This window comes from Neofelis nebulosa, chromosome 1 (genome assembly GCF_028018385.1).
Source record: "Neofelis nebulosa isolate mNeoNeb1 chromosome 1, mNeoNeb1.pri, whole genome shotgun sequence".
NCBI lineage: Eukaryota > Metazoa > Chordata > Mammalia > Carnivora > Felidae > Neofelis > Neofelis nebulosa.
The window spans coordinates 207,972,944-207,985,280 of record NC_080782.1 but is presented as its reverse complement, the minus strand read 5'-3'; the positions used below and the strand labels follow the sequence as shown (position 1 = coordinate 207,985,280).

Here is a 12,337-nt window from a genome sequence, read left to right as displayed (position 1 = left end):
CTTGTCTGTAGGTCTTTTCACAGACAGTGTTTTTTACAAGATTTAGAAAACATGATCTTCTTTTTAAAGGCTATCTTTAGGCTTCCATATACCTGAGGACACCATGTATCATTTACAGATGAACAACATGTTCAACATCAACACCAGCTTCACTGATACACTTCTGAACTCAAATAGTTATAAATAAGGGATAGGGGCGCCTGGGTGGCTGGTCGGTTGAGTGTCCGACTTCGGCTCAGGTCATGATCTCACGGTCTGTGGGTTCGAGCCCCGCGTCGGGCTCTGTGCTGACAGCTCAGAGCCTGAAGCCTGTTTCAGATTCTGTGTCTCCCTCTCTCTGTGACCCTCCCCCATTCATGCTCTGTCTCTCTCTGTCTCAAAAATAAATAAACGTTAAAAAAAAAAATTTAAAAAATAAATAAATAAATAAATAAATAAATAAATAAATAAGGGATAATAGTGCTAGAAATTATGGATGGGTATAATCCTTAGTATACCAACAAATGGAATAAAATATCTAAATGTTATTACAAAACAGATTAATGAAATTACAAAATAAAAACCCTGTAGTAGACGCTGAAAAGCAAAAAATATAGTAACTATATGATCTCAAAGAGGTCATCAGTAAATAATTAATGGGAAGAGAACAAAATCTAAATACATACATCATGTACAAAACCAGTTGCTTATGATTGCAGAATTAAATGTAAATATTAACAAAAACAAATACTAAAATAAATTTAACATGACAATTTAGCTCCTTTATGGTAAGAGAACATCTTAATCATATAAGTTGTTGGAAAATATGTGAAAAGAGTGATCTCTGACAACATAAAAGGAGAACAAGTCAAAGCACCTTAAACAATTAAAAAATAAGGAAGCTGAAGGGATAAATCTGCCTCCAAAAGCAAAGCATTTTTTTTCTTCATTTAGAATACCCTGAGGTCTAAAAAGGAAAATGAGCAAAATGTATATAACCTTATGGGCACCTGAGTGGCTCAGATTAAACATCTGAGTCTTGATCTTTGCTCAGGTCATCATCTCAAGGTTCATGAGATGTCTCTGACCCTCCCCGCTCATGCTATCTGTCTCTCTCAAAAAATATAATCTTAAAAAATATATGTAACTTTAATTAAAAGAATAAGAGAAAAAAACAAAACTAATATATGTAATAATGTGTTAAACCTTAGGAGTAAGCAAACTGAGAAGGCAAAGTGTTAAAATACACCTGAATTGCAAATTCTGTAGGATTAGTAAGATTAATCAGAATCTTTGAAATTATTAATTCCCTTTGAGAAGCAATAAATTCTACTCAAGAAACCTAGTCTATGGATACAACAAGAAGATATAGAAAAGATTATAACATTTAATACAAAGATCAAAGGATAAAATTACTCTGAGGCATAACACAGTCATGGAGAGAAAGAAAAATTATACTTTTACATATTTCAGCCACTAAGACAAAGTGGAGAGATGCCCTGGAATTATATACTTCCTCCTCCCGAAAAAGGATATTTTGGATCTCAATCAAGAAATATCCTTAGCATAGCATTAGGTATAGTGCTGTCCAATCATTATGCTGTACAACTGAAACTAATGTAACATTGTGTGTCAGCTATAACTCAAGAATAAAAAAGAAACCCTTGAAATATCTAAAAAATATACATAAGTGTGTGCATGTATTTAAATCTTAAATCCATTTCTGAGCTATCCTTAAAGGAAGGAAAACAGAAATCCTGGGAGAAAAAAATATTCAAGGAAAGATTGAAATAATGGCCAAGGGAAAAAGAAAAAGATTACTAAAAAGAAACAAGATTTGGAGGATTTTTTACTTTTTGAAAGTAAAAAATATATATACACACATACACTAATGACATCGAAAAGTCAATGTATGGATTAGATATAATATAAAGAGAAAATTGAGGACATGAAAGACCACAGGCAAAAAAGCAATCCAAAACACAAATTTAAAGAGATGGAAAAATAGTTGGTTAAGAGATACAGAAAATAAGTAAAGATACCTTAAAAATGTCTACTTGGATTTACAAAGGGAAATCACAAAAAAGAACAGAGTTGAAAGAAATCTTATCTGAAGAGAAAATGTCAGAATATTCCAGAATTATAGAGACACAAATCATCAACAACACGAAGGCCCAACAAATTCCAAATATGATATATTTTTTTTAAGCCACTCTAGAACCTTGCAAAACACGAGGCATTGGTAAGGTTAGGAAGTAGGAACATTCAGGCGCTGATGGTGGAATAAATTGGTACAAACGCTGCCCAGATATATACTTAGAGGCGGAGTCACCTAACTTTTTCTGCTGAGAGTCACATAGCCATTATTTTAGGTTTTCTAAGCTATTCAGGCTCTGTCACAACTACTCAACTGTGCTATTGGAGCACAGAAGCACCCACAGACATTATGTAAACAAATGTCCTGGCTAAGCTCTGGTAGACTGTGTCTTAACAGACAATGGGCAAGATTTAGCCTGAAGGCCATAGTTTGCCACACCTTGCCTTAGTATAGTACCACCAAAAATGAAAAACAACAGAGAAGTCAATCAAGGGTTAAATGAATAAAGTGTAACTGTCAAAGAATGTGTTAAAAATGGCAATAAAAATGAATATACTACAGCCAGATGCATTAATATGATATGATGCTGTTTATATAAAAGTCAGTCAGTTAAAAACTAAACAGCTTATTTAGGAATATGCACATGGTTGGTAAAACTATAAATAAAAGGAAGGAAATATTTAAACCAAGATTTAAGAGAATGATAACTTCTCATAGGAAGGGATATAAAATTGGAAAAGGTCATATGTAAGTCTTTAAAGTATGAGTCATGTTCTATTTCTTTAGCTGTAGGTATTTGATTTATATCATTAAATGTAACATGCATTTTCTATATTCTCTAATAATAGGTCATAACAAAAACAATTAAAATAATTTTAAATGAATAATATGGAAACAAAATGCATGGGGAAAAAGGGTGGCATACTGTGTGGTAACAAATTAAGCTTAATCAAATGAGGTCTGGCTTCTGGGAGCTACTCTCAAAAGCCCTGGGAATGTCCTGCCTGATAAGAGTTTCTATGTTTACTGGGGACACTGGGTCACACTAGACAGTCTATGCTAATAATGTGAGTTATGGTGGGGATTTTGGGTCACACAGTATTAACCTGTCCTCCCGAGGGTCTGAAAACTAAGGTCAGTCACACAGTTTTGGGTCAGGTTCACCCAAAACCAAGAACCAGTAAAAACATTGGATACCAAGGCTTAAGTGAGCCTCCCTGGTTGGCAATAATCTGTGACTATTATTACACATCATTGCTGGGAGAAGCTAGAGATGTCCATGGGTGAAATTTCGTGCTCCAAACTCTCCTAGACACCTCCCCATGTGCCTCTTTCCTTGGCTGATTTTAATCTGTACTGTTTAATCATAAATCAAAGAGTTTTCAGTCATTTCTGTGAGTCATTCCAATAAACCATCATACTTAAGATTGGTCTTGGAGACCCCCAAACTTAACTGGTGTCAGAAGTGAAGGTGGTCGTGGAGATAAAAAAAAACAAAACTACAGATAAAAACCTACTATGATCTCACTTGCACATTTATATAAGTACAATAACAGAAGTAAACATAAATAACACAACATGCATAACTAATATAGTAACAACTATATAAAAAGATAAAACTGTTAACAGAAGGGTTTACTGTGTGAATGGACATCATTTATTCCTTTACTTTCATCTATATTTGTAATTCATTCTCTGCCTTCCAGTATTAATATTCTACAGTTAAAATAACATGCACATTAAACACCTATATCTATAAAGACTGAACAATTTTTTTATAGTTTGTGAATAAGATTTCTGGCAAACATTTGCTCTAAGGGGGAAAAAAAATGACAGAAAAGTTGAAAATGGCCTAATGCATAACACCCAATTCAGAAGACAAGCATAGATCTTTAAAAAACAAATTAGAAGTTACTGAGGATAGGAGATACTCATTTAAAGCCTCCAAAAGACCCGTTAAAGTGAATATTTTTACTAACACGCATCTTATCCTTCAAAATGTGACTATATAGGTCCCACTGGAAGCTTTGAGTTCAGTGAAGAAATGTAAAGTGTGCAGATTTTGGAACCAGTCACACATGTTTTCTTCAAGGGAACTTATAAATATTTAAATCTTTACATTAATTCATAGATTCCAGGGTTCCTCCCTTTAGAGCTCTAATATTCCAAAAATCTGGTAAAGCATATGAACCTTGTAAAACTCCTGAGGCCTCTCTTGATCCTCGAGTGCCTGGAATTCTTTTACGCTCAGCGCAGGGTCTCTGCCAAAACCTTTACGAACTCAAACATAGGGAACCTAACATACTTTTGAATAAATAGGTAAATAAGAGAGTAGATTTTACATCCTTTCCTCAAAATTCTATCAAATATTTCAGTTAAGAGAAATCTAAGAGAATGTATTGCAGATTTCTAAGTGGCAAGACTCTGTCTTGTCCTATCACAAGACTCTTCCCACAATTCAGTATCTCAAAAGACTGAATTTCAAAGACAAAAAACAGCTGTGAACCAGATTATAATTATGGTCAAGATTATAGGTTGCTAAAGCTTCTTAAAGCTTAAATCATAAGACTTGCTACAATCAGAGAGGGCAAGAATAATCCAGGAATGGATTACATCATAATATGAATGGCATAAATTCTGGACTTTTCAATATTATACTTTAAAATGTGTTTAATAATTAAAAGAGTGTGTGTGTATATATATATATTTTTTTTTTCCATATATTCAGCTAAAGCAAAAAAGACAAACAATATCCTTCTCCATGAAAATGTGATTCTGTTATCTCTAAACAGGAATAGTGTATGCTATACCTATTATTTTCAAAACAGGCAACCTTATTCAAGTTACTGAACGGTTATACCCATCTGCAACATCAATGCTACTACCTATGTGATAGGGTTGTAGTTAAGATTAAAGGGCCAAATTTAGAACACAGAAAGGTAATCAATAATTATTAACCAATGCAATTAAATTTGAAATCCCATTTAGCACATGTTCTGTCATATATAAATAATACTAAAATCAATTATTCAACTTTGAGATAGATATTTAAGCTAACTTATTATGACTGACTCATCTAAAAAGAATTCTATGTAAAGGGCGCCTGGATGGCACAGTCGGTTAAGTGTCCAACTTGATTACAGCTCAGGTCACGACCTCACAGTTCCTAAGGTCAATCACCCCATCTGGCTCCACACTGTGCGGAGCCTGCTTGGGATTCTCTCGCTCCACCTCTCTCTCTGACCCTCCTCTGCTCACTCCCTCTCTTTCCCTTAAAATTAAAAAAAAAAAAAAAAAAAAATCCATTTGAATTGGTACTTCTCCAGGACCCCTAACAAGGCTGTTTAGAGTCTAGACTAGGAATTTGTAATCTGGGTCATAGACACTTTCCAAGAAAATCTATGTTTTTCACATCACAGAGAATATAATTTTGTTGTCATTATCTAAGTTAATAATGCTTTGAAGCCAGACAATGTTCCTTTAAGGGGGAAAATTCCCTGAAATGCCTGTATCATGTAACAGTCCCCCAAATCTCAGTAGTCTAATCATGCACACACATACACATACACGTAAATTATCTCTAATTCAGACGACATGTCCATTACACATCAGAAAGACAGAGACCTGATACTTGTGATCTTCTCATCAGGGTGATAGACACCATTTTGACTGCCATACTGGGTGCAGGGGAAAGGGCACGGGAGTTTCTCACACCACCAATAAATGCTCCCACACAAAAGCTATCTCATCTCCGCTTATACTATCATTGGCCCAAGCAAGTCACATGATGACATCTAACTTCAAAGGTATCAACTTGTGGCCCAGAAACAGAGAGAAATATCTTGGCCAATAGCATTAACGTCTACACACTATCCATGTGGATCTTGGCATACCTACACTGCAGAAAAGGGGTGGCCCTCTGTCAGAGTAAGCAGGAAAGAAAGGAGATCGCAAAACTTTCACAAAAGGAATGTCAACTCTGTCTTTCACACTTACTGCCTCTAACATAATTCCCTCTTTAATCAATAGCATGGATCTTTATCCTCTCACCAAAGAATTTTTGTTCCAATACTTGCTAAAAGCTCTCTTGAGGCATGTAATAATTGAAAGGAAGACTAAAAGCCATGTTAACTTTTCATGCCTCTAGATTCTCCACATTGCATCCCTCTCATAACATCAGAAAATAACATACATATCCTATTATCTCAGTTCCAAGCAAACTATCTTTGATGCATTTAAGTTGCAGTTAGAAATGAGTTAGAAGCAAAACTCTTTGCCCTCTTCTCCCATAGTAATTCAGTCAGAAAGACAATTCAATGCTAAGTATTTAGCTCCTGTAACAGTAATTAAATCTAAAATATTTCCAGTCATTACTTTTGAGGAAAGGCTTTGAACTGCTCAGATGGGATAATGGAATTCATTTTTCTCATCATCCTAATTTCCATTAATATTCCAACCTCTTTTGTGTGTGATCAAGTATCAAAAATAATAGAGATTCAGAGGTATAAAAGAAATAATCCACTACTATTTTTTAAAATATGATGTTGTCACCCAAATTCCTTGTTATTTATATGCTTAGACAAAGGATAGCCTTTTTTTTTTCAGCTATATAACATATACTTTCATTCTAAATCCTTTCCTTAGCTTTTTTCCTAAAGTACATTATATTTTGAAAAATTTAACCCATCATTTGCTTAAATGAATTATCTTTGAAGTTATTATGCAAATAATAAAATATTAAAATAACATAAAATGAAAAACAAGTCATAAAGAAATAATTTAAAGGAACCACCTCCAGGGTTTTGCTAATGTAATAGTATTGAAGTTTGATACATACAAAGGTTCTGGGCAATTTTAGAATCTAAAAATTTAAGCTCTTTAATTTTTTTCTTAATAGCTTTCTTCTCTTCCAAATCTTCCTCTTCTCTTCTCTCTGTAAAAGCAAGGATAGATCCATGTCAGTAAGGCATTCAGCAGCAAAAGGACAGTTTGTGAACTATTATCAAAGAATATAAAAAAGATACAAATCTTTTAAAGAACATGGATATAAAAATAATAGACATCCCAAGGCCTGTTTCAGATAGGCACTGGTGGTTCTTCTGTTAGAAAAACTAAGAGTAAATACGTGAAGGTCTAACAGAAAAACTAAAAATAAAACTGATTGCATTATTTTAACCAATACCATTGGGCATAACAATGAGAACACTTAGCTCATATGAACAGTATACAGGACACAATTACAGAAATAGACTTACACTTAGGGTAAGTTAAGAAGTTAGCTCAAAGAGTGCTAAGCAAACACACACAGCTATTTTATGTCTGATATACCATGCTTATTTAAAAATATAGCTCATACTAAACCAGAAGAGTAGATGGTTTATTATTTGTTTTCCAAATCTATAAAAACAGTCAAAATGTGATACTTAGCTTACATTATCTGAGTGTTTTGAAATCAATAAATGCATCTAGCCTCCCTCTCCTTAGTAAAAGAATAACAGAATAAGCATCATGCTAAACACGAATCTATGACCTGTCCTCACAGCAAGGTATAGGATAGTCAAAATTAAGATCTGTAACATCCTATCATCTTCTTTCTCCTTTGTGTTCATGGATAGCTCTTCCGGTCAAGGCCAATCATACAAAATTAGGATCTTGATAACAAAGAATAATGGAGCAGTGTTTGTTAGATATGTACAAATAAATCACTAATACTGGGGAAATAGCTTCTAAAAGAATCTTCAAACATATAAGAGGGCACATTATGTTATTTTCTATCAAAAAAGCCTATTACATGTTTTGTTACATAGTTTGAGGGATCAAATTTTATATTTTTTCTAAATATTAATTATCTCTATCATTTTATTAATAATTATCTTTTTCAACCAATTTTATATTACACTTTTATCCCACATTTGTTTTTCTGGGTTTCTCATTCTGTTCCACTGCTCTAAGTACTACTCCTGGTCAACTATCATTCTGTCTTAAGCACTGCATGATATATCTTTTTTAATTGAATGTTCAAATCATTTTTCCCTTTCTACATTTTCTTTCCTTTTCTCCTTCATTTATTTTTCTACATGAACTTTAGAGTTATTCAAAAGTTCCAAAAATAAAATTCATTTGAATTGCATTTGACTTGCAAGGCATTTATAAATAGATTCAAGGAGATTTGATATGTTGACAATTTTTCAAAATTCCTAGTCATCAACATGACATGTGTTTATAATTATTCAACTTACCACAGTGATCTTCCTAGGCAACCTATATATTCACTGTTACTATTAGGTGTCCTAAGTAAATCCAAATCATACTCTTAAGTATGGGGATGGGAAGTGGAGGGAGTGGTTAATTCTACCTTTCCCCACTATAGTTTGTAACTAGTTATGGCTGGTATATAAAAACTACTAAATTTTGCATACATGCTTATCATCAGTAACTTCACTTATACTTTCATTCAAATGAATATTAAGCACCAATTAAAAGGGGTTGTGCTAGGCAATACAGATACACTGTTAGACAAAATAGAGACATCCTGACCTCACAGAATAGGGGGGAAAAAGAGTTACAGAGAGGGAGGGAAGCAAACCATAAGAGACTCTTAAGGACCTCGAATAGACTAAGGGTTGATGGGGGGAGGGGGAAGTAGGTGATGGGAATGGAGGTGGGCCCTTTTTGGGATGAGCACTGGGTGTTGTATAGAAACCAATTTGACAATAAATTATATTTAAAAAAATAAATAGGGGCGCCTGGGTGGCGCAGTCGGTTAAGCGTCCGACTTCAGCCAGGTCACGATCTCGCGGTCCGTGAGTTCGAGCCCCGCGTCAGGCTCTGGGCTGATGGCTCGGAGCCTGGAGCCTGTTTCCGATTCTGTGTCTCCCTCTCTCTCTGCCCCTCCCCCATTCATGCTCTGTCTCTCTCTCTGTCCCAAAAATAAATAAAAAACGTTGAAAAAAAAATTAAAAAAAAAATAAATAAATAAATAAATAAAGACCAACAGCAGTAAATTCAAAGCAAATGCCAATTACAATGCATGGATATATATGTAACATTTTATTAGAAACCACAGCTAAATAAAGAAGAATCCCATAACCCATACTTATCAGGGACAGTCTTCATGTAATAAATATCTAATCAAAAGCTTGAAGGGGAAAAGGAGTTAGGTAGGAGAGAAGATTTTGGGGTGGGAGGAGGAAGGATCAGATAAGGAAAGGATAGTATTTGGAGATCTAAAGGTGCAAGAACTTGAAGGGTACAGAAAGAAGAGAGAATAATAAGAACAGAGAATATTGAGTAGAAGTAAATGACACCAGAAAGTAGCAGGGACCACATCATGCAAAACCTTTTAGGCCAGGTTAAGACGTCTGGATTTTATCCTCCAGACAATGAGGAGCCACTGAGATTTAAGTATGTGACAGATATCAAAATAACTGCATTTTAGAAAAAAACTCAGGCTATGGAAAGAGTGGAAAATTATGAGGGTAGGAGGTCAAGACAGAGGGAGTTACAGAAATCCAAAGGAGAAAAAATGGTGCCCTCACCTGAAGCAGCAGAAACTGGGATGGACAGAAGGGATGATTTCCAAAAGGAGAATCCAGCCCACATCTGTCTCCTGAATTCCAGAGTGAATACCCAGGGGTCTACTTTCAACATCTCTACTTAGATGTCTAAGGGGCACCTTGAACGTCACATGTACACACACACCCTCCACACCTTCTCATCTCAAAAAAATGGGAATGCTCTTGTTGCAACTGCTGAACTCAAAAAGCTTGAAGTCATCCTGTTTTCTGCTACTTCCCAGTTGACTCTAACTCAAAAATGTTCCTTGAGATAAGCACTCCTTACCATCTCCCCAGCTACTGCTTTTCCTATCATCCTTTCTCACCTGGTTCATAACTGCCTTCAACTCATCGCCCACCTCCTGGTTTGACTGACTGCAATCTCAATCTCTTCACCACAGGCAGCAAAAGAATCCTGCTTTCCCTTACTGCCTTATATGGAATAGCAACTCCCACCCAGTATTCCCAATCACCATTATGATACCTATTTTTCTCCTCCAAAGCACTTACTCTTGGCATACTATCAATTTACCTTTTGTCTTTCTTCCCCTCATTCCAAAAAAAAGTGTTTTAAAATGTAGCAACTTTGTTCATCATTATATCCTTAGCACCAAGAGTATGGTCTGAAACATACATAGCAGGTATTCAGTAAATATCTGTGGGATGTAGGTTTGTATGTGTGAACCTGCACACAAAAGGGAAAAAGAGAAGGGCACTCGGGGCAACCAGGCAGCTGATAATGGTGTTTGATTCATCAAGAAATGAAAAACATGTTTAAATACTCAAGTTTTAAACACGTTGTGCTTGAGAAGCTCTTGTACATCCACACAGTCATGTCCAAGAGGAGGCTGTATGTACAGATGTGGAAAAGAGAAACCTGGAATGGAGATACAGGGCACAGTCCTACCAGTCAGTCCACTCGCTGTCAGAGATTTTTCCAGTTACCACCAAGAATGACACATTTGTCACCTTAATCCTAGTAGTTAACAGAATGAGACAAAAGGTTTACAATTTTCAGATGAAGGCTAATAAAAATTATGTTAGTAGACTTCCTCTCCATAACCTGACCAAATGGCAATCCTCTACTTTTTAGAAAATGTACATTTTTTTATCTTCATCAGGAAAAAAAAAAAAAATCCAGCATTTTTGTTTTAATCAGTTCATTTCTCAACACCAATTTCCTTTGACATTCTGAAAAATTTTCTAGCCTATTTAAAGAAAAAAAGTCAAAGAAACGAATAATTTTAAGTATGTTCTGACCATCTACTAGGCATTGCCCTGAACACTCTGTTACACTCCCTTGCATAATTCTCATCAGTACTCATACTACAACTATCACCATAATCACAGTGAGAAAAAGAATGCTTAGGGCAAGTAACTTCAAGCAGCAGATCTGAAGACAGTGATCACAAGACTTCCTCTCCAATATTCCTTCCTCTAGTTTCAAAATATGTTAGGTGCCACATTAAAATAACAAAGTGGGGGAGGGGAAGATAACCAAGTAAGCTTGACCACTTCAACCTCCAAATCAGAGGCTGAAATAATTTTAACTAATTCTGCCTTTCCATAAAAATGACAAATTAGATTCTTACTGAGTTTAACGTATCAGCATTCCCATAATGCAATGAAATTATGGTTTTCTCCTCTCTTCTCTATTACTATATAGCCAAAGGACGATTGGGAAAAGATGCAACTGAAATAGTAAGCAGAATACAGACCAAAGCAGTAAAGCTTTCTGAAAAGAACAAAAGCATTAAAAAAACAACAGTAGAAATCAGATAATCACTCCATGAGCCAAATAGACTGATTTGGATAAAATCTTAACCACGAAAAAAAAAAAAGTTTTTAAGTAATGTTGAACAAATAAAATGAAGCCAGCTAACAGACTTCCTCAAATCAGTGTGATAGCAGAGAAGATGCTTATACAAAGGTCCTGATGAAGCAGGATCTAAATGTTGGCAACAATGATAAAGATGCATTCAAGAGGAATAAGAACAAAGGACAATGTCTAGTGGAAATGAAATTCATACACACGGTCCTATTTCATTTACCTCTGCTCACATCATTTCTGTGAGACACAAGCCACGACACAGTGCAGAGCCCGCAGGGGAACTTGGGCTTGGCATCTGCCACCAGGTCCTGCATCCCCAGCTCCCACCACCGAAACTCAGCGTGGCTTACATCCCTCATCTAAGACCTGGGGACACACTGGACCTCTAAGATGGGCCATCCGAAGGCAATAGGATGATAATCACCTCTCTCAGCCTCCGCAGTGACAAGGAGATAAGGGACAAGAATCAGAGTGCCTAACCACAGCTCACGAGCCAATAGGAGAACACTTTTTGGGCTCCTCCCATCCACTGGTAGAGCTCCTCTTCTAAGGCTATTCTAAAAAACACTTTCACTAAAACACTAGATTTTCTCAAGTGTAAGACAAAACTCTGAAACATAAAGTCCAACTATTAGGGCCATCTGTACTTGTGATCTAGCTTTTTTGCCATTAGAGGTCTGTGTTTAATCTTATTTCCTAGAGAGGTTGTGTAAGGCGGCATTTTTCCAACAGAAGATTAATACTGTTCAAAAATGGTTCTGATCACTAACACAGCATATGCCGCATTTTATGAGTGTTTTATGTCAGAATGGAGTCAAAGATGACAAAACTTTCTATGTTGCCAAGAGCCATGAACTGAAAAAGTGTTTTTTT

At 35.5% G+C, this 12,337-nt stretch overlaps 1 protein-coding gene across 6 annotated transcripts in view; it reads right to left on the bottom strand.

Annotated features, from left to right (window-relative positions):
* DIAPH3 (diaphanous related formin 3) overlaps positions 1 to 12,337 on the bottom strand; it is a 509,936-nt gene that overhangs the window by 280,213 nt on the left and 217,386 nt on the right. For all 6 annotated transcript variants that reach the window (XM_058683514.1, XM_058683521.1, XM_058683534.1 and 3 more), the window contains one exon: positions 6,915 to 7,010. In XM_058683514.1, coding sequence (XP_058539497.1) covers positions 6,915 to 7,010 — 96 coding nt within the window. The remainder of the gene's footprint in view (positions 1 to 6,914; positions 7,011 to 12,337) is intronic.